This window comes from Zonotrichia albicollis, chromosome 1 (genome assembly GCF_047830755.1).
Source record: "Zonotrichia albicollis isolate bZonAlb1 chromosome 1, bZonAlb1.hap1, whole genome shotgun sequence".
NCBI lineage: Eukaryota > Metazoa > Chordata > Aves > Passeriformes > Passerellidae > Zonotrichia > Zonotrichia albicollis.
Window position 1 is genome coordinate 155,347,271 of NC_133819.1, and position 26,889 is coordinate 155,374,159.

Consider the following 26,889-nt stretch of genomic DNA (forward strand, 5'->3'; position numbering starts at 1 on the left):
GGAGAAGGGAGAGAAAAGGGGAAAATGGGGGAAAAGGGGAAAAAGGAGAGAAAATAGGAAAAAAAGGGGAAAATGGGAAAATGGGGAAAAAAGGGAAAATGGGAGAAAGGGGAGAAAATGGGGAAATGGGGAAATGGGGGAAAATGGGAAAAGGGAGAGAAAATAGGAAAAAAGGGGAAAATGGGAAAATGGGGAAAAAAGGTAAAATGGGAGAAAGGAGAGAAAAGGGGAAAATGGGGAAATGGGGAAAATGGGGGGAAAATGGGAGAAAGGAGAGAAAAGGGGAAAGGGGGAAATGGGGGAAAATGGGGGGAAAATGGGAGAAAGGAGAGAAAAGGGGGAAAGGGGGAAAAGGGGGAAAAGGGGGAAAATGAAAAAAAAAGGGAAAAATGGGAAAAAGGGAAAAAACTGTAAAATGGGAGAAAGGAGAGAAAAGGGAAAAGGGGGAAAAAGGCGGAAATGGGGGAAAATGGGGGTGAATGGGAAAATGGGAAAAATGGGAAAAAGGGAAGAAACTGTAAAATGGGAGAAAGGAGAGAAATGGAGAAAAGGGGGGAAATGGGGAAAATGGGAAAAAGGGAAAAACTGTAAAATGGGAGAAGGGAGAGAAAAGGGGAAAATGGGGAAAAAATGGGAAAAAAGAGGGAAATGGGGAAATGGGGAAAATGGGGAAAATGGGGAAATGAGAGAAAGGAGAGAAAAGGGGGGGAAAGGGCAGGAAATAGGAAAAAGGGGAAAATGAGGGAATAAAGGGCAAAAATGGGGAAATTGGGGGAAAAGGGGGGAAATGGAGAAAAAGGGGAAAATTAAAAAAGGGGGAAAAATGGAAAAAAAAAATTGGAAAAAAGGGGGGAAAAAGAGGAGAAAAGGGGAGGGAAAAAGGGGGAAAGAGAATTTCAGGGAAATTGGGTGAGAAAAAATCAGGGGAAAGGGAGAAAGGGGGGAAATTGGGGAAAATCTGAAAAAAGGGGAGAAAGGAGAGAAAATGTGGAAAAAAAGGGGGAAAAGGAGGAAAAAGGGCAAAAAAGGGAATTTTGGGGGAGGGAATGGGGGAACTGGAGGGGAATTGGGAAAATGGGTGGAAATGGGGGAAAAGGGGGAAGAAAAGGGAAAAAAGGGAAAAAAGGGAGGGAAAAGGAAAAATGGAAAAAAAGAGGGAAAGGGAGGAAAAGGGAAAATTTGCAAAGAAGGGGGAAGAGGAGAAAGGAGAGAAAAGGGGAAAAGGTGGAAAAAAGGGAAAAAAAGGGAGAAAAAGGGGAAAATGGAAAAAAGGAATTTTTTTTTTAGGGTTATTTTGGAGAGAATTTTTGGGGATTTTTTGGGGGTTCATTTTTGGGGGTCATTTGGGGATTTTTTGGGGAGGATCAGTTTTTTTGGGGGTTCATTTTTGGGGGTTATTTTGGAGAGAATTTTTGGGGTTTTTGTGTGGGAGCTGCTCATTTTTGGGGGTTATTTGAAGAGATTTTGGGGTTTTTGGGGGTCATTTTTGGGGTTATTTCAGAGGGGTTTTTTGGGTGTTTTTGTGGGAAGATCAGTTTTATGGGGAGTTATTTGTGGGGAAATTTTGGAGAATTTTTGGAGGATTTTTTCTGTGGGGGGCTCATTTTTGGGGTTATTTTGGTTTTTGGGGGTTCATTTTTGGGGTTATTTTGGAGAGTTATTTTGGGGATTTTTTGTGTGGGAGCTGCTCATTTTTGGGGGTTATTTTGGGGGTGTTCATCATTTTGGGGGTTCATTTTTAGGGTAATTTTGGAGGGGTTTTTTGGGGTGTTTTTCTGAGGGATCAGTTTTTGGGGGGTCAGTTTGAGGTAATCTTGGAGAAGATTTTTAGGGTTTTTTTTGCAGGGGACTCATTTTTGGGGGGTCATTTTTGGGAGTTATTTTGGAGGATTTTATTTTTGGGGGGGTTCATTTTTGGGGGTCATTTGGGGATTTTTTGGGGGAGGATCAGTTTTTGGGGGGTCATTTTAGGGTTATTTTGGAGGGAATTTTTGGGGTTTTTGTGTGGGAGCTGCTCATTTTTGGGGGTTATTTTGGAGAGAATTTTTGGGGATTTCTTTGGGGGCTGCTCATTTTTTGGGTTATTTTGGAGGGGTTTTTTGGGTGTTTTTGTGGGAAGATCAGTTTTATGGGGAATTATTTGTGGGGAAATTTTGGAGAATTTTGGAAGATTTTTTCTGTGGGGGGTTCATTTTTTGGGGTTATTTTGGTTTTTGGGGGTTCATTTTTGGGGTTATTTTGGGTTGTTCTTCTGGACATTCAGGTTTTTGGGGCTCATTTTTGGGGGTTATTTTGGGGTGTTCATCATTTTTGGGGTTCATTTTTGGGGTAATTTTGGAGGGGTTTTTGGGGTGTTTTTCTGGGAGGATCAGTTTTTGGGGGTCAGTTTGGGGTAAATTTGGAGGGAATTTTTGGGTTTTTTTGGTTTGGGGAGTTCAGTTTTGGGGGTTCATTTTTTGGGGTCATTTGGGGATTTTTTGGGGGAGGATCAGTTTTTTGGGGGTCATTTTAAGGGTTATTTTGGAGAGAATTTTTGGGGGTTTTGTGTGGGAGCTGCTCATTTTTGGGGGTTATTTTGAAGAGTTTTTGGGGGGTCATTTTTGGGGTTATTTTGGAGAGAATTTTTGGGGTTTTTGTGTGGGAGCTGCTCATTTTTGGGGGTTATTTTGAAGAGATTTTGGGGTTTTTGGGGTTATTTTAGAGGGGTTTTTTGGGTGTTTTTGTGGGAAGATCAGTTTTATGGGGAGTTATTTTTGGGGAAATTTTGGAGAATTTTGGAGGATTTTTTCTGTGGGGGGTTCATTTTTTGGGGTTATTTTGGAGGGGTTTTTGGGTGTTTTTGTGGGAAGATCAGTTTTATGGGGAATTATTTTTGGGGAAATTTTGGAGAATTTTGGAGGATTTTTTCTGGGGGAGGTTCATTTTTGGGGGTTATTTTGGGGAGTTATTTTGGGGTTTTTCTGTGGGAGCTGCTCATTTTTGGGGGTTATTTTGGGGGTGTTCATCATTTTTGGGGTTCATTTTTGGGGTTATTTTGGAGGGGTTTTTGGGTGTTTTTGTGGGAACATCAGTTTTATGGGGAATTATCTTTGGGGAAATTTTGGAGAATTTTTGGAGGATTTTTTCTGTGGGGGGTTCATTTTTGGGGGTTATTTTGGGATTTTTTGGGGTTTTTCTTGGATGAGTTTTTGGGGAATTTTTCAGTGAGAATCAGATTTTGAGAGTCAGGTTTGGGGAAATTTTGGAGAATTTTTGGAGGATTTTTTCTGTGGGGAGGTTCATTTTTGGGGGTTATTTTGGAGAGTTATTTTGGGGGTTTTTTTGGTGGGGGGAGCTGCTCATTTTTGGGGTTATTTTGGTTTTTGGGGGTTCATTTTTGGGGTTATTTTGGTTTTTGGGGGTTCATTTCTGGGGTTATTTTGGTTTTTGGGGGTTCATTTTTGGGGTTATTTTGGTTTTTGGGGGTTCATTTTTGGGGTTATTTTGGTTTTTGGGGTTCATTTTTGGGGTTATTTTGGACATTTTTTGGGGTGTTTTTTCCCGGGGAGTTCATTTTTGGGGTTATTTTGGACATTTTTTGGGGTTATTTTGGGCAGTTTTTGGGGTGTTTTTTCCTGAGGGGTTCATTTCTGGGGTTATTTTGGTTTTTGGGGGTTCATTTTTGGGGTTATTTTTGAGAGTTTTTTGGGGTGTTTTTTCCTGGGCAGTTCATTTTTGGGGGTTCATTTCTGGGGTTATTTTGGACATTTTTTGGGGTTATTTTGGACATTTTTGGGGTGTTTTTTCCTGGGGAGTTCATTTTTGGGGTTATTTTGGTTTTTCTGTGTGGAGGGTTCATTTTTGGGGTTATTTTGGTTTTTGGGGGTTATTTTGGTTTTTCTGTGTGGAGGGTTCATTTTTGGGTTATTTTGGTTTTTGGGGGTTCATTTTTGGGGTTATTTTGGACATTTTTGGGGTGTTTTTAGTGTGGGGGGTTCATTTTTGCAGTTATTTTGGTTTTTGGGGGTTCATTTTTGGGGTTATTTTGGTTTTTGGGGGTTCATTTTTGGGGTTATTTTGGACATTTCTGGGGTGTTTTTTCCCAGGGAGTTCATTTTTGGGGTGTTTTTCCTGGGAAGTTCATTTTTTGGGTTATTTTGGTTTTTGGGGGGTCATTTTTGGGGTTATTTTGGGGTTATTTCGGTTTTTGGGGGTTCATTTTTGGGGTTATTTTGGACATTTTTTGGGGTTATTTTGGGAAGTTTTTGGGGTGTTTTTTTCCTGGGCAGTTCATTTCTGGGGTTATTTTGGTTTTTCTGTGTGGAGGGTTCATTTTTGGGGTTATTTTGGTTTTTGGGGGTTCATTTTTGGGGTTATTTTGGTTTTTGGGGGTTCATTTTTGGGGTTATTTTGGACATTTCTGGGGTGTTTTTTCCCAGGGAGTTTGGGGTGTTTTTCCTGGGAAGTTCATTTTTTGGGGTTATTTTGGTTTTTGGGGGGTCATTTTTGGGGTTATTTTGGGGTTATTTCGGTTTTTGGGGGTTCATTTTTGGGGTTATTTTGGACATTTTTTGGGTTATTTTGGGAAGTTTTTGGGGTGTTTTTTCCTGGGCAGTTCATTTCTGGGGTTATTTTGGTTTTTCTGTGTGGAGGGTTCATTTTTGGGGTTATTTTGGTTTTTGGGGGTTCATTTTTGGGGCCTCACCTCAGGCTCGTGGTTCAGCCGATACACGAAGAGCTGAGAGGTCCCGGCCACCACCAGGTTCCGCTCGGCGGCCGAGAAGAAATGGCAATAAAGGGAGAACTCCAGGCCCGTGGGAGGGTGGCTCTGCTTGTACACGGCGTACATGGCCCCAAAACGCCCCAAAAACACCCCAAAAACGGCCCAAAAACGCCCCAAATCCTCCTGGGGGGCTGGGGGGGCTCTGAGGAGAGAGAGAGAGGAGAAATTGGGGTGAGAAATGGGGGATTGGGGGGGTGAGAGCCCCAAAATTCCACTCAGATTGTGCAGATAATCCCCTCAAATAATCCCAAATTCCTCAGCCCCATTTTCCCCTCATGGACCCCCAAATTCCCCTCAGATTTTGCAGATAATCCCCACAAATAATCCCAAATTCCTCCCCTCCATTTTCCCCTCAGGGACCCCCAAAATTCCCCTCAGATTTTTCAGATAATCCCCACAAATGATCCCTAATTCCTCAGCCCCATTTTCCCCTCATGGATCCCCCAAATTTCCCCTCAGACCCCCCAAAAGTTCCCCCCTCAGTCCTCCCATTTCTCCCTCATGCATCCCCCAAGTCTCCCCAATTTTCCCCTCATGGATCCCCAAATTTCCCCTCAGATTTTGCAGATAATCCCCACAAATAATCCCTAATTCCTCCCCTCCATTTTCCCCTCATGGACCCCAAATTTCCTCTCAGACCCCCTCAAAAGTTCCCCCCTCAGTCCCCCCCATTTCTCCCTCATGCATCCCCCAAATTTCCCCAATTTTCCCCTCACAGAGCCCCCAAAATTCCCCTCAGATTTTGCAGATAATCCCCACAAATAATCCCAAATTCCTCCCCTCCATTTTCCCCTCATGGACCCCCAAAATTCCCCTCAGATTTTGCAGATAATCCCCACAAATAATCCCAAATTCCTCAGCCCCGTTTTCCCCTCATGGACCCCCAAAATTTCCCCTCAGATTTTGCAGATAATTCCCCACAAATAATCCCAAATTCCTCAGCCTTGTTTTCCCCTCATGGATCCCCAAATTTCCCCTCAGATTTCACAGATAATCCCCCAAAATGATCCCAAATTCCTCAGCCCCGTTTTCCCTTCATGGACCCCCCAAATTCCCCTCAGATTTTGCAGATAATTCCCACAAATAATCCCTAATTCCTCCCCTCCATTTTCCCTCAGGGACCCCCAAAATTTCCCCTCAGACCCCCCAAAAGTTCCCCCCTCAGTCCCCCCCATTTCTCCCTCATGCATCCCCCAAATTTCCCCAATTTTCCCCTCATGGACCCCCAAATTTCCCCTCAGACCCCCAAAGGACCCCTCAAATTTCCCCCCATTTTCCCCTCACAGACCCCCCAAATTCCCCCTCAGAGCCCTCACAGGACCCTCCCCATTTCCCCCATCTGTTCCCCCCATTTTCCCCTCATGGACCCCCAAAATTTCCCCTCAGATTTTACAGATAATCCCCACAAATAATCCCAAATTCCTCAGCCCCATTTTCCCCTCATGGATCCCCAAAATTCCCCTCAGATTTTGCAGATAATCCCCACAAATAATCCCAAATTCCTCAGCCCCATTTTCCCTTCAGGGACCCCCAAAATTCCCCTCAGATTTTGCAGATAATCCCCACAAATAATCCCAAATTCCTCCCCTCCATTTCCCCTCATGGACCCCCAAATTTCCCCTCAGATTTTGCAGATAATCCCCACAAATAATCCCAAATTCCTCAGCCCCATTTTCCCTTCATGGACACCCCAAAATTCCCCTCAGATTTCGCAGATAATCCCCACAAATAATCCCTAATTCCTCTCCTCCATTTTCCCCTCATGGATCCCCCAAATTTCCCCTCAGACCCCCCAAAAGTTCCCCCCTCAGTCCCCCCCATTTCTCCCTCATGCATCCCCCAAATTTCCCCAATTTTCCCCTCATGGACCCCCCAAATTCCCCTCAGATTTTGCAGATAATCCCCACAAATAATCCCTAATTCCTCAGCCCCATTTTCCCCTCATGGATCCCCAAATTTCCCCTCAGATTTTGCAGATAATCCCCACAAATAATCCCAAATTCCTCAGCCCCATTTTCCCTTCAGGGACCCCCAAAATTCCCCTCAGATTGTGCAGATAATCCCCACAAATAATCCCAAATTCCTCAGCCCCATTTTCCCCTCAGGGACCCCCAAAATTCCCCTCAGATTTTTCAGAAACTCCCCACAAATGATCTCTAATTCCTCAGCCCCATTTTCCCTTCAGGGACCCCCAAATTTCCCCTCAGATTTTGCAGATAATCCCCACAAATAATCCCTAATTCCTCAGCCCCGTTTTCCCCTCATGGACCCCCCAAATTTCCTCTCAGACCCCCAAAATCTCCCCCCTCAATCCCACAAATTTCCTCCTCATGCATCCCCAAAATTCCTCTCAGATCCCCCCAAATGATTCCTAAAATCCCCTCCCTCATTCCCCCATTTTCCCCTCACGGACCCGCTAAAACTCCCCTCAGCCGTCTCAGCCACCCCATCTCCCTCCACCGCCCCCTGCACTCCTCAGTCCCCCTCAAACCCCCCTAAAACCCCCTCAAAACCCCCAAAATCCCCCAAAATCGCCCAAAATCCGCGCCCCATCCTCACCGCTCCCACGCGGGCCCGTCCCGCTCCCGCCGCTCCCGCCGCCACCACAGAGATGCCGGAAGTGGGGCCGGAAGTGCCGCTAGAGCGGCGCTCCTGGGGCCGCTCTGGCCGCGCCCGCACCGACCATAGAGACGCGGGGTCCTCCAGCGGAACCGAGGACCCCCGGGGGACCCCCCCCAAAACCCCACCGACTCTCGGGGGGGATTTGGGGGAAATTTGGGGGGATTTGGGGGGTCCTGGGTACCCCAAAAAGGGACTGGAATCCATGGGGAGGGGCGGGAGGGAGTCCGGACCCCCCAAAAAGGGCGGGACCCCCCATAGAAACCCTATAGCCCCCCCCGAAAGGGGCTGCACCCCAGTCCCTCCCAGTCACTCCCAGTTCCCTCCCAGTACCCCCAGTGCCCCCCAGTCACTCCCAGTTCCCCCCCGTCCATTCCCAGTCCCTCCCAGTCGCTCCTAGTGCCCTCCCAGTCCCTCCCAGTTGCCCTCCTGTCCATCCCAGTTGCCCCCCAGTCGCTCCCAGTCCCCCCCAGTTCATCTCAGTCCCCTCCCAGTTGCTCCCAGTCCATTCCCAGTCACTCCCAGTCCCCCCCAGTTCCTCCCAGTTGCCCTCCTGTTCATCCCAGTTGCTCCCAGTCCCTCCCAGTTCATCTCAGTCCCCTCCCAGTTGCTCCCAGTCCATTCCCAGTCACTCCCAGTCCCCCCCAGTTCCTCCCAGTTGCCCCCAGTCCATTCCCAGTCACTCCCAGTCCCCCCCAGTTCCTCCCAGTGCCCTCCCAGTTGCCCCCCAGTCTCTCCCAGTCCATCCCCAGTCTCTCCCAGCGCCCTCCCAGTCCATCCCTGTTGCCCCCCAGTCACTCCCAGTCCCTCCCAGTTGCCCTCCTGTCCATCCCAGTTGCTCCCAGTCCCTCCCAGTCACTCCCAGTCCATTCCCAGTCACTCCCAGTCCCCCCCAATTCATCTCAGTCCCCTCCCAGTTGTGCCCAGTTCCTCCCAGTGCCCTCCCAGTTGCCCCCAGTCACTCCCAGTTCCCTCCCAGTCACTCCCAGTCCATTCCGGTCCCTCCCAGTCCCTCCCAGTTGCCCTCCTGTCCATCCCAGTTACCCCCCAGTCACTCCCAGTTGCTCCCAGTCACTCCCAGTCCATCCCCAGTCTCTCCCAGTTCCCTCCCAGTTGCCCCCCAGTAGCTCCCAGTCCATCCCAGTCCCTCCCGCTCCATTCCCAGTCCCTCTCAGTCATTCCCAGTCACCCTCCTAGTGCCCTCCCAGTTCCCTTCCAGTCCTTCCCAGTCACTCCCAGTTCATTCCCAGTCCCTCCCAGTCACTCCCAGTTGCTCCCAGTCACTCCCAGTCCACCCCCAGTCTCTCCCATTTGCCCCCCAGTCACTCCCAGTCCATTCCCAGTCCATCCCAGTTGCCCTCCTGTCCATCCCAGTTGCCCCCCAGTCCCTCCCAGTCCCTCCCAGTACATCTCAGTCCCCTCCCAGTCACTCCCAGTCCATCTCAGTCCCCTCCCAGTTGCTCCCAGTTCCCTCCCAGTCACTCCCAGTCCACCCCCAGTCTCTCCCATTTGCCCCCCAGTCACTCCCAGTCCATTCCCAGTCCCTCCCAGTTCCTCCCAGTGCCCTTCCAGTCCATCCCAGTTGCCCTCCTGTCCATCCCAGTTGCCCCCCAGTCCCTCCCAGTTGCTCCCAGTCCCTCCCAGTTGCCCCCAGTCACTCCCAGTTCATCCCAGTCCCCCCCAGTCGCCCCCAGTTCCCACCCCAGATCCAGGACTGCAGCTTCGTTTCCACCTTTATTGCCCCATTGCCCCCCCGGGGGGTCTGGGGGTGCCCCCAGCTGTGCCCAGCTGTGCCCAGGTGTGCCCAGCTGTGTCCAGGTGTGTGCCCAGGTGTGCCCAGCTGTGCCCAGGTGTGTTTCACTTCCGTCCAGGTGTGCCCAGCTGTGCCCAGCTGTGCCCAGCTGTGCCCAGGTGCTGCTCCAGGCACTGAGCCTGGTGCTGGGCAGGGTCTTGGGGGGCATCCCCAGGAGTGCCCAGGTGTGTTTAGGTGTGCCCAGGTGTATCCAGGTGTGTCCCCAGGTGCCCCCAGCTGTGCCCAGGTGTGTTCCACGTCCATCCAGGTGTGTCCAGGTGTGTTTAGGTATGTCCAGGTGTATCCAGGTTTGTCCCCAGGTGTGCCCAGGTGTGCCCAGGTGTGTCCCCAGGTGTGCCCAGGTGTCTTCAGGTCCATCCAGGTGCTGTTGCTGGTGCTGATCCCAGTGCCAGGGAAGGTCTTGGGGCCGTGTCCCCAGGTGTGTCCAGGAGTGTCCAGGTGTGTCCAGGTGTGCCCAGGTGTGCCCAGGTGTGCCTGGGTGTGTCCAAGTGCTGGTCCAGGTGTATCCAGGTGCATCAGGTGTGTTACAATTGTGTCCATTTTTGTCCTGGTGTGTTCCAGGTGTGCTCCAGGTGTATCCAGGTGTGCTCCAGGTGTGTCTAGTTCTATTCCAGTTGTGCCCAGGTGTTCCCAGGTGTGCCCAGGTGTATCCAGGAATGTTGCAGATGTCTCCACGTGTGTTCCAGGTGTGTTCCAGGTGTGCTCCAGGTGTGCTCCAGGTGTGTTCCAGGTGTGTCTAGTTCTATTCCAGGTGTGCCCAAGTCTATTCCAGGTGTGCCCAGGTGTGCCCAGGTGTATCCAGGAATGTTGCAGATGTCTCCAAGTGTGTTCCAGGTGTGTTCCAGGTGTGTTCCAGGTCCATCCAGGTGTGCCCAGGTGTGTCCAGGTGTATCCAGGAATGTTTCAGATGTCTCCAAGTGTGTTCCAGGTGTGTTCCAGGTCCATCCAGGTGTGCCCAGGTGTATCCAGGTGTGTCCAGGTGTATCCAGGAATGTTGCAGATGTCTCCAAGTGTGTTCCAGGTGTGTTCCAGGTGTGCCCAGGTGTATCCAGGTGTGTCCAGGTGTATCCAGAAATGTTGCAGATGTCTCCAGGTGTGTTCCAGGTGTGCCCAGGTGTATCCAGGTGTGTCCAGGTGTATCCAGGAATGCTGCAGATGTCTCCAAGTGTGTTCCAGGTGTGTTTCAGGTGTGCCCAGGTGTATCCAGGTGTGCCCAGGTGTATCCAGGAATGTTGCAGATGTCTCCAAGTGTGTTCCAGGTGTGTTCCAGGTGTGCCCAGGTGTATCCAGGTGTGTCCAGGTGTATCCAGGAATGTTTCAGATGTCTCCAAGTGTGTTCCAGGTGTGTTCCAGGTCCATCCAGGTGTGTCCAGGTGTATCCAGGTGTGTCCAGGTGTATCCAGGAATGTTGCAGATGTCTCCAGGTGTGTTCCAGGTCCATCCAGGTGTGTCCAGGTGTATCCAGGAATGTTTCAGATGTCTCCAAGTGTGTTCCAGGTGTGTCCAGGTGTATCCAGGAATGTTTCAGATGTCTCCAAGTGTGTTCCAGGTGTGCCCAGGTGTATCCAGGTGTATCCAGGTGTGCCCAGGTGTATCCAGGAATGTTGCAGATGTCTCCACGTGTGTTCCAGGTGTGTTCCAGCTCCGTCCAGGTGTGCCCAGGTGTGTCAGTGCTCGTCGCCCTGCTCGTTGAGGGCCAGCAGCAGCAGCAGCGCCCACCCCCCGAGCAGCCCCGCGCTCTGCAGCCCCAGCAGCGCCCAGGGGCTGGGGGAGCGCATGGACAGCATGGCCGGCACCTGGGGGACACCTGAGAGTCACCTGGGGCACCTGGGGACACCTGGGGGCACCCAAGAGTCACCTGAGATACCTGAGTGTCACCTGGGGGCACCTGGGGACACCTGGGGACACCTGGGGGACACCTGAGAGTCACCTGAGATACCTGAGAGTCACCTGGGGGCACCTGGGTGTCACCTGAGATACCTGAGAGTCACCTGAGATACCTGAGTGTCACCTGAGAGTCACCTGAGATACCTGAGAGTCACCTGAGTGTCACCTGGGGGCATCTGGGTGTCACCTGAGATACCTGAGAGTCACTGAGATAGCTGAGTGTCACCTGAGATAGCTGAGTGTCACCTGAGAGTCACCTGAGTGTCACCCGAGTGTCACCTGAGTGTCACCTAAGTGTCACCTGGGGACAACTGAGAGTCACCTGGAGACACCTGAGAGTCACCTAGGAGTTACCTGGGATACCTGAGTGTCACCTGAGAGTCACCTGAGTGTCACCTGAGAGTCATCTGAGAGTCACCTGAGTGTCACCTGGGGACAACTGAGAGTCACCTGAGATACCTGAGAGTCACCTGAGTGTCACCTGAGATACCTGAGTGTCACCTGGGGACACCTGAGAGTCACCTGGGATACCTGAGTGTCACCTGAGTGACCCCTGAGAGTCACCTGAGATACCTGAGTGTCACCTGGGATACCTGAGAGTCACCTGAGTGTCACCTGAGTGTCACCTGAGTGTCACCTGAGATACCTGAGAGTCACCTGAGTGTCACCTGAGATACCTGAGTGTCACCTGAGTGTCACCTAAGTGTCACCTGAGTGTCACCTGAGATACCTGAGAGTCACCTGAGTGACCCCTGAGAGTCACCTGAGTGTCACCTGAGATACCTGAGTGTCACCTGAGTGTCACCTAAGTGTCACCTGGGGACAACTGAGAGTCACCTGGAGACACCTGAGAGTCACCTAGGAGTCACCTGAGATACCTGAGTGTCACCTGAGATACCTGAGTGTCACCTGAGTGTCACTTGTGAGGACCTACGTGACAGCTACAGGTCCTCACAAGCACCTGGGGACACCTGAGGGTCACCCCAGTGTCCCCAGAGTTCCCTTGATGCCACTGTGTCCCCGATGTCCCCAATGTCCCCAGTGTCCCCAATCCCCTGAATTCCCCCAATGTCCCCAATGTCCCCAGTGTCCCCAGTGTCCCCAATCCCCCCCAATCCCCCTGATGTCCCCAATGTCCCTCACCATGTGGCACAGCGCCAGGTGCAGCAGGAAGCCCCAATGTCCCCAATGTCCCCAATCCCCCCAAAGTCCCCAATCCCCCCATTGCCTTCAATGTCCCCAATGTCCCCAATGTCCCCAATCCCCCCAGTGTCCCCAATGTCCCCAGTGTCCCCACTGTCCCTCACCATGTGGCACAGCGCCAGGTGCAGCAGGAAGCCCCCGCCCAGGGCCGCCAGCCAGGTGCGGGCGGCGGGAGCGGCCCCCAGGGCCAGCCCGGCCACCACCCCCGGTACCACCGGCAATGCCCCGGCCGCGGCCAGCGCCACCGTGCGGCGGGTGCCCAGCCCGGCCTGCGACAGCACCAGCGCGTCACCTGCGGGGACAATGACAGTGACAGTGACAGTGACAGTGACAGTGAGAGATGTCCCCAAACAGGGACAGTGACAGCGCCACCGTGCGGCGGGTGCCCAGCCCGGCCTGCGACAGCACCAGCGCGTCACCTGCGGGGACAGTGACAGTGACAGTGACAGTGACAGTGAGGAGTGTCCCCAAACAGGGACAGCGCCAGCGCCACCGTGCGGCGGGTGCCCAGCCCGGCCTGCGACAGCACCAGCGCGTCACCTGCGGGGACAATGACAGTGACACAAATGTCCCCAAACAGGGACAGTGACAGTGAGAGATGTCCCCAAACAGGGACAGCGCCAGCGCCACCGTGCGGCGGGTGCCCAGCCCGGCCTGCGACAGCACCAGCGCGTCACCTGCGGGGACAGTGACAGTGACACAAATGTCCCCAAACAGTGACAGTGACAGTGAGAGATATCCCCAAACAGTGACAGTGACAGTGAGGAGTGTCCCCAAACAGGGACAGTGACAGTGAGAGATGTCCCCAAACAGGGACAGTGCCACTGAGAGATGTCCCCAAACAGGGACAGTGACAGTGACAAATGTCCCCAAACAGGGACAGCACCAGCTCGTCACCTGCGGGAGAGTGACAGTGAGGAGTGTCCCCAAACAGGGACAGTGACAGTGAGAGATGTCCCCAAACAGGGACAGCGCCAGGTGTCACCTGCGGGACAGTGACACTGAGAGATGTCCCCAAACAGGGACAGCACCAGGTGTCACCTGCAGGGACAGTGACAGTGAGAGATGTCCCCAAACAGGGACAGTGACACTGAGAGATGTCCCCAAACAGGGACAGTGCCAGGTGTCACCTGCGGGACAGCCACAGTGAGAGATGTCCCCAAACACGGGGACAGTTGCACTCAGAACTGTCCCCAAACACGGGACAGTGCCAGGTGTCATCTGCAGGGACAATGACACTGACAGAAATGTCCCCAGACTCGGGACAGCCACACTGAGAAATGTCCCCAAACACAGAGAGAACTGCACTCAGAACTGTCCCCAAACACGGGACAGTGACACTGAGAGAAATGTCCCCAAACACCAGGCGTCACCTACGGGGACAGCGACACTGAGGGCTCCTGAGCACCCCCAGCCCCGCCCACATACGCATAGCCCCGCCCCTTCTCGAGCCCCCGCCCCTTATTGAAGGCGCGCGGCAGCTCGCGCGGGGCCAGCCCCGCCTTCATACCCATAACCCCGCACCCTTCCCCAGGCCCCGCCCCCTTACTGAAGGCACGCGGCAGCTCGTGCAGGGCCAGCCCCGCCCCCGCGGCCGCCCCGGCGCTGCCGGAAGCGGCGAAGGCGGAGCCGAGCGCGAGCCCGTCCGCCAGGCGGTGAACGGCGCCCCCTGCCGCCAGCAACAGCGCCTGCGCGCGGCCCGAGCCTGCCGCGGACACACGGACACGGGACGGACACACGGACACACGGACAGACACACGGGACAGACAGACACACCGACAGACACACGGGATAGACACACAGAGAGAGGGAGAGAGAGACAGGGGTCAGCACAGGGCACCCACGGGTCACTTGGGGACACCTGGGGACCCTTTGGGACAGTCCTGTGTCACCCGGGGACACCTGGGGACCTCCAGGTCACTCACGGGGACGCCTGAGGTCACTGGGGCCACCCCCAGGAACCTCTGGACACCCCTGTGTCCCCCCCATGTCCCCCTGTGTCCCCTCAATGTCCCATCCATGTTCCCTCAGTGTTCCCTCAATGACCCCCCCGTGTCCCCATTCTGTCCCTCAATGTCCCCAATATCCCCCCAATGTCCACCTCAATATCTCCCCAATATCCCCCCAATATCCCCCCAATGTCCCCCCAATGTCCCCAATGTCCCCCCAATGTCCCCCAAATATCCCCCCATCGTCCCCAATATCCCCCCAATATCCCCCCAATATACCCTCAATATCCCCCAAATGTCCCCAATACCCCCCAATATCCCCTAATATCTCCCCAATATCCCCCCAATGCCCCCCAATGTCCCCAATATGCCCCCAATATCCCCCAATGCCCCCCAATGTCCCCAATATCCCCCAATATCCCCCAATATCCCCCCAATATCCCCCAATTTCCCCCCAATATCCCCCCAATATCCCTCCAATATTCCCCCAATATCCCTCCAATATCCCCCCAATGTCCTCAATACCCCCCCAATATCCCCCTAATGCCCCCCCAATGTCCTCAATACCCCCCCAATATCCCCCTAATGCCCCCCCAATGTCCCCAATATCTCCCTAATATCCCCAATATCCCCCCAATATCCCCCAAATATCCCCAATATCCCCCCAATATCGCCCTAATATCCCCAATATCCCCCAATGCCCCTCCAATGTCCCCAATACCCCCAATATCCCCCTAATATCTCCCCAATATCCCCCCAATATCCCCCTAATGCCCCCTCAATATCCCCCCAATGCCCCCCAATGTCCCCAATATCTCCCTAATATCCCAAATTTCCCCCATTATCCCCTCAAATGTCCCCAATATCCCCCCAATATCCCTAATATCCCCTCAATATACCCAATATCCCCTCAAATGACCCCAATATCCCCCCAATATCCTCCGATATCCCCCCAATATCCCCCCAACGTCCCCAATGTCCCCGCTGTGCCCCGGAGCGCCCCCAGGTGGCGCCCGGAGCAACAACCGCCCGCCCGGCCCAGTGGCCTAATGGACAAGGCATCAGCCTCCGGAGCTGGGGATTGTGGGTTCGAGTCCCACCTGGGTCGAAACCGTCCCCTTTTACCGGGGGAGAATCGGGGGAGTTCTGAGGGGATTTTGGGGAATTTCGTGGGGATTTGAGGAGTTTTGGGAGGGTTTTGGGGAGATTCAAGGAGTTTTGGGAGAGCTTTTGGGGGGGATTTGGGGAATTTCGTGGGGATTTGAGGAGTTTTAGGGGGATTTTTGGGAGGCTTTTGGGGAGATTTGAGGGGTTTTGGGGAGATTTCAGGAGTTTTGGGGCAGAATTTGGGGAACTTGGGGCTTTTGGGGGGATTTGGGGAGTTTCGGGGGGTTTGAGGAGTTTTGGGGGGGTTGGGAGAATTTGGGGAATTTTGTGGGGATTTGAGGAGTTTTGGGAGGGAATTTAGGGGGTTTTGGGGGCGCTTGGGGTATTTTATGGAGATTTGAGAGATTTCAGAGGGAATTTTGGGGGTAATGTGAGGAGTTTTGGGGTGGAAATTGGGGAGATTTGGGGAGAATTTGGGGAGATTTGAGGAATTTTGGGGGGATTGAGGAGTTTTTGGGGGATTTAGGGGCGATTTGAGGAGTTTGGGGGCGGATTTGAGGAGATTTTGGGCGATTTGGGGCAGAATTTGGGGGAATTTTTTGGGGTGAATTTGGAGAGTTTTAGCGCAGAATTTGGGAAGTTTTTGGGGGGATTTGGGGGGGTTTTGGGGGCAGAGTTTGGGTGGTTTTAGGGCAGAATTTGAGGAGTTTTTTGGGGGGATTTGTGGGGTTTTAGGGCAGAATTTGAGGGAATTTGGGGAGTTTTGGGGGGAATTTGGGGAGGTTTGGGGGGATTTGGTGCCGTACCCTGATTGGTCAGTTCCTGCGTGCTCTGGGCGGGGTCAGGGGCGGGGTCTCCATCCTTCTCCTGCGGGGGGAGGGGGTTCTGTACCCCAAAACCGCCCCCCCCATCAGCGGGTGACGCCCCCAGACTCGTTCAACCCCAAATTGCCCCCCACAGCCCAAAAATGCCCCCAATGTCCCCTCAATGTCCCCCCAGTGTCCCCAATGTCCCCAATTTCCCCTCAATGTCCCCAATGCCCTCAATGTCCCCAATGTCCCCAATCCCCCCAATCCCCCAATGTCCCCAATGTCCCCAATGTCCCCCCAATGTCCCCAATGTCCTAAATCCTCCCAATGTCCCCCCAATGTCCCCAATGTCCCCAATCCCCCCCAGTGTCTCCAATGTCCCCAATGTCCCCTGTGTGTCCCCAATGTCCCCAATGTTCCCAATGTCCCCCCAATGTCCCCAATGTCCCCCCAATGTCCCCAATCCCCAATGTCCCCAATGTCCCCAATCCCCCCCAATGTCCCCCCAATGCCCCCCAATGTCCCCAATGTCCCCCCAATGTCCCCAATGTCCCTCCAATGTCCCCAATGTCCCCCCAATGTCCCAATCCCCCCAATGTCCCCAATGTCCCCAATCCCCCCAATGTCCCCAATGTCCCCCAATGTCCCCCCAATGTCCCCAATGTCCCCCAATCCCCCCAATTTCCCAATGTCCCCAATGTCCCCAGTGTCCCCAATGTCCCCAATGCCCCCCCAATGTCCCCAATCCCCCCCAATGTCCCCAATGTCCCCAATGTCCCCAATGTCCCCAATGTCCTAAATCCCCCCAATGTCCCCATGTCCCCAATTTCCCCTCAATGTCCCCCACTGTCCCCAATCCCCCCAATGTCCCCAATGTCCCCCAATGCCCCCAATCCCCCAATGTCCCCCCAATCCCCCCAATGTCCCCAATGTCCCCAATGTTCCCAATGTCCCCCAATGTCCCCAATGTCCTAAATCCCCCAATGTCCCCCCAATGTCCCAATGTCCCCAATGCCCCCCAGTGTCTCCAATGTCCCCAATGTCCCCTGTGTGTCCCCAATGTCCCCACTGTCCCCAATCCCCCCAATGTCCCAATGTCCCCCCAATGTCCCCAATGTCCCCAATGTCCCCCCAATGCCCCAATTTCCCCAATGTCCCCAATCCCCCCCAATCTCCCCAATCCCCCCACTGTCCCCAATGTCCCCAATCCCCCCAATGTCCCCAATGTCCCCAATGTCCCCTCAATGCCCCCAATCTCCCCAATCCCCCCAATGTCCCCCCAGTGTCCCCTGGGTGTCCCCAATGTCCCCCCAATCCCCCCAATGTCCCCAATCCCCCCACTGTCCCCAATGTCCCCAATCCCCCCAGTGTCCCCTGGGTGTCCCCAGGGTGTCCCCACCTCCTCGGGGGGCGCTCCCAGCCCCCCCAGCAGCCGCTCCAGGACGAAGCCCCCGTAGAGCCCCCCCAGCACGGCCAGCAGCTCCCAGGGGGGGCTGTGGGTGTCACCCCCCTGCTCCGAGTGTCCCCCGTCCGAGTGGCTGTGCACCCCCAGGGCCTGTTGGGGACATTGGGGACATTGGGGACATCAGTGACATCAGTGTCCCCCGTGCGAGTGGCTGTGCACCCCCAGGGCCTGTTGGGGACATTGGGGACATCAGTGACATCAGTGATGTCAGGGACATCAGTGTCCCCCGTGCGAGTGGCTGTGCACCCCCAGGGCCTGAGGGGACATTGGTGACATCACTGACATCAGTGACATCAGTGACGTCAGTGACATCAGTGACATCAGTGCCCCCCCCGTGCTCCGAGTGTCCCCCGTCGGAGTGGCTGTGCACCCCCAGGGCCTGTTGGGGACACAGAGGGGACATTGGGGACATTGGGGACATTGGGGACATCAGTGACATCAGTGACATTGGTGACATCAGTGACATCGGTGTCCCCCGTCCGAGTGGCTGTGCACCCCCAGAGCCTGTTGGGGACACATTGGTGACATCACTGACATTGGTGACATCGGTGACATCGGTGTCACCTCCCCGTGTCCCCCCTCGGAGTGGCTGTGCACCCCCAGGGCCTGTTGGGGACACAAGTGACACGTGGTGGCATCGATGTCCCCCTCCCACCACGTGTCCCCACCATGTCCCCGCTGCCACCCCTTGTGCCCCCCCAATGTCCCCCCAATGTCCCCAATCCCCCGTCCCTCCATGCCCCCAGTGTGTCCCCAATGTCCCCCCCAATGTCCCCATCAATGTTCCCCCCAATGTCCCCCCAATGTCCCCAATACCCCGTCCCTCCATGCCCCCAGTGTGTCCCCAATGTCCCCCCCAATGTCCCCATCAATGTCCCCCCAATGTCCCCCCAATGTCCCCAATACCCCGTCCCTCCATGCCCCAGTGTGTCCCCAATGTCCCCCCCAATGTCCCCATCAATGTCCCCCTGTCCCTGCGTCCCCTCAAATCCTCCCGTGTCCCCCATGTCCCCATCCCCTGTCCCCTCAGTGTCCCTCATGTCCCTTCATGTCCCCAAATGTCCCCCAATGTCCCCCCGATGTCCCCCCATCCCCGTGTCCCCAATGTCCCCCCATATCCCCAATGACCCCAACGTCCCCTCAATGTCCCCAATGCCCCAAATGCCCCTGATGTCCCCTCTGTCCCCAATGTCGCTGGTGTCCCCTCTGTCCCTGCTGTCCCCAATGCCCCCAATATCCCCAATGTCCCCCTGCTGTCCCCAATGTCCCCAATGCCCCCGCTGTCCCCAATGTCCCCGATGTCTCCAATGTCCCCAATGCCCCCGCTGTCCCCAGTGTCCCCGCTGTCCCCCCAGTGTCCCCAGTGTCCCCTCGATGTCCCCACCTCGGGCAGCACGTGCAGCAGCGCGTCCCCGCTGAGCGCCCCGGCCGCCAGCCCGTCCAGCAGGGGGCGCCACCAGCGCGGGGGACACAGGCGACACCCGCGACACCGGCGACATCCGGCACCGTGGGGACAGCGCGAGCACGCGGGACAGCGGGGACACAGCACCAGGGCCAGCGCCACCAGCGGCACCAAGGCCAGCGCAGCGCCGTCAGTGTCCCCAGCAGGTACCCTGCGACAGGGACAGGGACACGGGTCACGGACAGGGACAGGGACAGGGACAGGGACAGGGATGGGGACAGGGGACAGGGACAGGGACAGGGACAGGGACAGGGGACAGGGACAGGGACAGGGACAGGGACAGGGACAGGGACACGGGTCACGGACAGGGACAGGGACAGGGGACACAGGGACAGTGCTGTCAGTGTCCCCAGCAGGTACCCTGTGACAGAGGGGACAGGGACAGGGACACGGGTCACGGACAGGGATCAGGACAAGGACATGGGGACAGGGGACAAGGACAGTGCTGTCAGTGTCCCCAGCAGGTACCCAGGGACAGGGACAGGGACACGGGTCACGGACAGGGACAGGGACAGGGACAGGGGACACAGGGACAGGGACAGGAACAGGGGACAGGGATGGGGACAGGGGACACAGGGACAGGGCTGTCAGTGTCCCCAGCAGGTACCCTGCGACAGGGACAGGGACAGGGACAGTGCTGTCAGTGTCCCCAGCAGGTACCCTGCGACAGGGACAGGGGACAAGGACACGGGTCACGGACAGGGACAGGGACAGGGACAGGGACAGGGGACACAGGGACAGGGTTGTCAGTGTCCCCAGCAGGTACCCTGTGACAGAGGGGACAGGGACACGTGTCACGGACAGGGACAGGGACAGGGGACAAGGACACGGGTCACGGGCAGGGGACAGGGACAGGGGACAAGGACAGGGGACAGGGACAGCGCCGTCAGCGTCCCCAGCAGGTACCCTGCGACAGGACGGGTCAGGAACAAGGGACACCGGTCAGGGACAGGGATCAGGACAAGGACATGGGGACAGGGACAGGGACAGGAACAGGGGACAGGGATGGGGACAGTGTCCCCCAGAGGTACCCAGGGACAAGGGACAGGGACATAGGTCAGGGACAGGGACAGGGACAAGGACAGGGACAGGGACACAGGGACAGGGGACAAGTGACATGGGTTACGGACAGGGACAGGGGACACAGGAGGTGTCCTGCCCTGTGACAGGGACAGGGACAGGGATGGGGACAGGGACACAGGACAGGGACAGGGACACGGGACAGGGGACAGGGGACACAGGGTCAGTGTCCCCATCTGTGTCCCCTGTCCCCATCCCTGTCCCCTGTCCCCTGTCCCCTGTCCCCTGTCCCCACCCTGTCCCCACTCACTCTCGGTGACACCCAGCTGCTCCTCAGGCTCGGTGCTGTTGGTGGCCGTGGGGACAGTGACATTGTCCCCGCTGTCCCCAGCGCTGGGCGCCGTGGGGCCGTGGTGGCTCTCGATGTCCTCGGGGTGGCTGTCACCGTGCCAGCTGTCCGTGTCCCCAAGGAGGGTGGCAGTGTCACCGTGCCAGGTGTCCGTGTCCCCAAGGAGGGTGGCAATGTCACCGTGCCTGCTGTCTGTGTCCCCACGGGCGGCGCTGATGTCACCGGTGTCCCCACAGTGCCAGGCGTCCGTGCCCCCACGGGCCGTGTCCATGTCACCGGTGTCCCCAAGGTGCCAGCTGCTGTCCCCACACCGGGGGCTGGCCGTGTCCCCGCTGTCCCCAATGTCCCCAGGGCAGAGGCGGTGGCCGCGCAGCACCAGGAGCCCGAGTGCCACCAGCACCCGTCCTGTCCCCAACCTTGGGGACATCCTGGTGGCAGCTGCCAGCACCCCCCGAGCGTCCACGCAGGCCTGTGGCACCCAAATGTCACCGTGTCACCTCAGGTCACCCAAATGTCACCCAAACATCACCCGGACACTGCCACTGTGGCACCAGGGGTGTCACAGTCGTGTCACCTCCTGAGGGCACAGTGTGACATTTGTCACCTCCCGAGGGCACAGTGTCCCCAAGGACAGGTGGCCGTGCTGTGTCACCTCTCTGTGCCCCAAGGCCACCTGTCCCCTCCCCAGGCCACACCCTGTGTCCCCCCACGTCCTCCACGTGTCCCTCCATGTCCCCTTGTGTCCCCATGTCCCCCCTTGTTCCCCATGCCACCCTCGTGTCCCCATGTGTCCCCCCATGTCCTTGTGTCCCCTTGTTCCCCATGCCACTCTTGTGTCCCCATGTCCCCCCATGTGTCCCCTCATGTCCCCGTGTCCCCCTGTGTCCCCTTGCTTCCCGTGACACCCTCATGTCCCCATGTCCCCCCATGCCACCCTTGTGGTCCCCATGTCCCCCATGTGTCCCCTCATGTCCCCGTGTCCCCCTGTGTCCCCTTGCTCCCCATGACACCCTCATGTCCCCATGTCCCCCCATGCCACCCTTCTGTCCCATGTCCCCCTGTGTCCCCATGTCCCTGTGTCCCCATGCCACCCTTCTGTCCCATGTCCCCTTGTGTTCCCATGTCCCCCCATGTCCCCCCATGTCCCCATGTCCCCATGTCCTCCCATGTCCCACTGTCCCCATGTCCCCTCATGTCCCCACGTCCCCTCTGACCCTCACACGTCCCCTGTCCCTCCCCATGTCCCCGTGTCCCCATGTCCCTGTGTCCCTGTGTCCCGTGTCCCCGTGTCCCCATGTCCCCGTCCCCTGTGTCCCCTGTGTCCCCGTGTCCCCATGTCCCCGTGTCCCCGTGTCCCTGTGTCCCTGTGTCCCCTGTGTCCCCGTGTCCCCATGTCCCCGTGTCCCCTCACCTGGTGGCCGTTGTCCCCACGGTAGTTGGGCTCGATGGCCGCCAGCAGCTCGGCCACCTCCCGCAGCCCGGGGCCACCACGGCCGGTGACAGTGACGGTGACATCGCCGGTGACACCAGTGACAAACTGGTGATGCAGGGCACGGACACGGCTGGCCCAGGACCCTGTGGTGGCCTCGGTGTCCCCATTGGTGTCCCCATGGGTGTCACCATGGATATCTCTGTGGATGTCACCATGGGTGTCCCCATCGATGTCACCATTGGTGTCACCATGGATGTCCCCATTGGTGTCACCATGGATGTCTCCATTGATGTCCCCATGGGTGTCCCCATCGGTGTCCCCATGGATGTCTCCATTGATGTCTCCATCAATGTCACCATGGATGTCCCCATGGATGTCTCCATCGGTGTCACCATGGATGTCTCCATCAATGTCACCATGGATGTCCCCATGGATGTCTCCATCGGTGTCTCCATTGATGTCCCCATCGATGTCCCCATCGGTGTCCCCATGGGTGTCCCCATCAGTGTCCCCATCGATGTCCCCATCGATGTCCCCATGGGTGTCCCCATCGGTGTCCCCATGGGTGTCCCCATTGATGTCACCATCGGTGTCCCCATGGATGTCTCCATTGATGTCTCCATTGATGTCACCATTGGTGTCCCCATCGATGTCACCATGGGTGTCTCCATCAATGTCCCCATTGGTGTCACCATGGATATCCCCATGGATGTCTCCATCGGTGTCTCCATTGATGTCACCATCGATGTCCCCATTGGTGTCCCCATGGATGTCTCCATTGATGTCCCCATCGGTGTCTCCATTGATGTCCCCATCGGTGTCCCCATGGGTGTCCCCGCCGGTGTCCCCGCAGGTGCCCGGGGGTCCCTCAGCGTGGCCACCACGGCCGCCCCCAGCCAGGACAGCTCGGTGGCCTCGAGCCCGGCGGTGCCACCACGGCCCTTCCCGGCCAGGGCCAGCAGCGCTGGCACCGAGGGACACTGTGGGGACAGGGACAGCGTCAGGGGGGACAGGGGACAGGGGACAGGGGGAACAGGGGGACAGGGAGGGACAGGGGACAGGGGACAGGGACAGGGGGACAGGGGGGCAGGGGATAGGGGACAGCGGGGACAGGGAGAGGGGACAGGGGACAGGGGGGACAGGGGACAGGGACAGCGTCAGGGGGACAGGGGACAGGAGATAGGGGGACAGGGGACAGGGGACAGGGGGGATAGGGGGGACAGGGGGGACAGGGGACAGGGGACAGGGGACCGGGGGGACAGGGGGGACAGGGGACGGGGGGGCAGGGGATAGGGGACAGGGGGGACAGGGGGATAGGGGGGACAGGGGATAGAGGGGACAGGGGACAGGGGGATAGGGGACAGGGGGGACAGGGGATAGGGGACAGGGGGACAGGGGGGACAGGGGACAGGGGACAGGGGGGACAGGGGACAGGGGGATAGGGGGAGAGGGGACAGGGGGACAGGGGGGACAGGGGATAGGGGGACAGGGGGGACAGGGGACAGGGGGACAGGGGACAGGGGGACAGGGGACAGGGGGGACAGGGGGACAGGGGGGACAGGGGACAGGGGGACAGGGGACAGGGGGGACAGGGGGACAGGGGGGACAGGGGACAGGGGACAGGGGCATGAGGGGACAGTGAGGGACAAGGGGGACAGGGGGACAGGGGACAGGGGGACAGGGGGACAGGGGACAGGGGGACAGGGGCGACAGGGGGACAGGGGACAGGGTGGCACAGGGAGGACAAGGGAGAGGGCACAGGGGGGACAGGGGGGACAGGGGCATAGGGGGGACAAGAGGACAGGGTGGCACAGAAGGACATGGGGACAGGGAGAGACAGGGGACGTGGGGACAGGGAACAGGGGGACAGGGGACAGTGAGGGACAAGGGGGACATGGGACAGGGGGGACAGGGTGGCACAGGAGACATGAGGACAGCGTCAGGGGGGACAGGGGGACGTGGGGACATGGGGACAGCCTCAGGGGGACAGGGAGGGACAAGGGGACAGGGGGGACAGGAAGGACAGGGTGGCACAAGGGGACAGGGGACAGCGCCAGGGGAGAGAGGGGACAGGGAGGGACAAAGGTCACAGGGAGACGCGGCACACGTGGCACACACACAGCACCGGTGGCACAGCACAGGTGGCACACTGTGACATGGCACAAATGGCCTGGCACACACGGCACAGGTGGCACACAGGACAGGTGGCACGCACGGCACACACAGGAGAGGTGGCACAGGTGACACAGGTGACACACACAGGACAGGTGGCACGCACGGCACACACAGGAGAGGTGGCACAGGTGACACAGGTGACACACACAGGACAGGTGGCACACACGGCACACACAGTGCAGGTGGCACAGGTGACACAGGTGACACACACAGGACAGGTGGCACGCACGGCACACACAGGAGAGGTGGCACAGGTGACACAGGTGACACAGGTGACACCCACGGTGCACATGGCACACACAGAACACATGGGCGCCCATGACTTGCTACATATGGCACAGGTGACACAGGTGACACACACAGCACAGGTGACACAACTCAGGTGACACACTGTGACATGTCCCGAATGGCCTGGCACATAAGGCATAGGTCACACACACACAGCACAGGTGACACAGGTGACACACGGTGCACACGGCACACTCAGAACACGTGGCATTGATGACCTGCCACACATGGCACAGGTGACACAGATGGCACAGGTGACACGGCGCAGCTGGCACACACAGTACAGGTGACACACAGAGGAGAGATGGCACAGGTGACACACACAGTGCACACGGCACACTCAGAACACTTGGTGCCTGTGCCCTGCCACACATGGCACAGGTGACACAGGTGGCACAGGTGGCACAGGTGGCACAGGTGACACGGCGCAGCTGGCACACACAGCACAGGTGACACACACACAGCACAGGTAGCACAGCACAGGTGACACAGGTGACACAGCACAGGTGACACACACAGCACAGGTGCACACTGTGACATATCACACAGAGGAAAGGTGACACACACAGCACAGGTGGCACAGGTGGCACAGGTGACACACACGGTGCACACGGCACACTCAGAACACTTGGCGCCCATGACCTACCACACATGGCACGGGTGGCACAGGTGACACACTGTGACTTGCCACAAATGGCCTGGCACAGGTGGCATACAAGGCACACACAGCACAGTGGCACAGGTGGCACAGCACAGGTGACATACACAGGACAAGTGGCACACACAGGACAGGTGACGCACTGTGACATGCCACAAATGGTCTGGCACCCACAGGAGAGGTGGCACAGGTGGCACACACAGGAGAGGTGGCACAGATGACACACAGGACAGGTAGCACACCGTGACATGTCACAAATGGCCTGGCACAGGTGGCACAGGTGACACAGCACAGGTGGCACACACAGGAGAAGTGGCACAGGTGACACATGGCACACACAGCACAGGTGGCACAGGTGGCACAGGTTACACAGGTGGCACAGGTGACATAGGTGACACATGGCACACACAGCACAGGTGACACACAGAGGAGAGATGGCACACATGGCACACACAGCACAGGTGGCACAGGTGGCACTGCACAGGTGACACACACAGGACAAGTGGCACACACAGGACAGGTAGCACACTGTGACATGCCACAAATGGCCTGGCACAGGTGGCACACAGGTGACACACACAGCACAGGTGGCACAGGTGACACAGGTGACACACGGTGCACACGGCACACTCAGAACACTTGGCGCCCATGGCCTGCCACGCATGGCACGGGTGACACAGCCCAGGTGGCACAGGTGACACAAGTGACACAGGTGGCACAGGTGACACAAGTGACACACCCCCCCCCCCCCACGACCCCCCCCACAGCGCCCAGGTGTCCCCCCCATCCCCATCCCCCACCTTCCCCCCCCCCGCGCGGTGCCAGCCGCCCTTTGTCCCCTCCCGCCGTGTCGCTGTCGCTGTCGCTGTCGCGGCGCCGGGCGCGGTCTCACCTCTCCGCACGGCTCGCCCCGGCACTGCGCACGGCCGCCCGCCCGCGCCACGAGGGCCCCCAGCTCCCCGCGGGACAATTGTCCCTCGCCCGACGCCACCAGCGCCTCCAGGGCCACCAGGGCCACCCCGGGGCCACCGCGGGTCGGTGTCACCGCGGGCAGGGCCAGCGCGGCGGGCAGCGACAGTGACAGCAGCAGCCAGGGCCAGCGCATGGCGGCGAGGGGCTGGTGGCCTCGCTGGTGGCGCTGGTGGCACTGGGGTGACAGCGCCGGTGGCCGTGGGGACACCGTGGGGACAGCGGAGCTGTAAAACCCGCCCGGGGCCGCGGCCCTGATTGGCCCGGGGTGAGATTGGCCCGGGTTAACGATTCATTCAAAGCCGCGGGGCCCGGCCCGCGCCCGCCACCGCTGTGAGACAACGGGGGGACAGGGCTGGGACACCCCCGGGACACGCTGGGACACACCTGGGACGCCCCCGGGACACCCACGAGATACCTGGGACACTTGGGACACACCTGGGGCACACCTGGGGCACACCTGGGACACCCCTGGAACACCTGGGGCACACCTGGGGCACACCTGGGATAGCCCTGAGACACCTGGGACACCCCTGGGACACACCTGGGGCACACCTGGGACACTCTGGGAGACCCCTGGGACTCTCTCAGGACACCTGGGACACCAGGGGACACACCTGGGACACTTGGGACACACCTGGGACACACCTGGAACACACCTGGGACATTCCTGGACACCCCTGGGACACCCCTGGAACACCTGGGACACACATAGGACACACCTGGGACAGCCCCAGGACACCTGGGACAGCCCCAGGACACCTGGGACACACATGGGACAGCTGGGGCACACCTGGGACACCCCCAGGACACCCACGAGATACCTGGGACACACCTGGGGCACCCCTGGGACACCTGGGGCACACCTGGGACACCCCCAGGACACCCACGAGATACCTGGGACACCAGGGGACACACCTGG

The 26,889-nt window shown here is 57.4% G+C and overlaps 2 protein-coding genes and 1 non-coding gene across 3 annotated transcripts in view; 1 reads left to right on the forward strand and 2 right to left on the reverse strand.

Annotated features, from left to right (window-relative positions):
* Nucleotides 1–7,469, reverse strand: part of CPSF1 (cleavage and polyadenylation specific factor 1) — a 168,648-nt gene extending 161,179 nt beyond the window's left edge. The window contains 2 exon segments of the mRNA XM_074558745.1: nucleotides 4,685–4,904; nucleotides 7,322–7,469. Coding sequence (XP_074414846.1) covers nucleotides 4,685–4,828 — 144 coding nt within the window. The 5' untranslated portion in view covers nucleotides 4,829–4,904; nucleotides 7,322–7,469.
* Nucleotides 7,470–9,881: 2,412 nt separating this feature from the next.
* On the reverse strand, nucleotides 9,882–26,103 carry SLC39A4 (solute carrier family 39 member 4). The gene is made up of 8 exons (XM_074534225.1): nucleotides 25,891–26,103; nucleotides 24,987–25,038; nucleotides 21,857–22,857; nucleotides 17,549–17,704; nucleotides 16,147–16,207; nucleotides 13,834–13,989; nucleotides 12,389–12,576; nucleotides 9,882–10,990 (listed from the first exon to the last, which is right to left on the reverse strand). Exons 1-8 carry the CDS (start codon nucleotides 26,101–26,103, stop codon nucleotides 10,862–10,864), a joined length of 1,956 nt encoding a protein of 651 aa, XP_074390326.1. The 3' UTR covers nucleotides 9,882–10,861.
* Nucleotides 15,269–15,341, forward strand: TRNAR-CCG (transfer RNA arginine (anticodon CCG)). Its single transcript has one exon. It is a non-coding gene; the product is annotated as a tRNA-Arg (tRNA).
* Nucleotides 26,104–26,889: the final 786 nt, after the last annotated feature.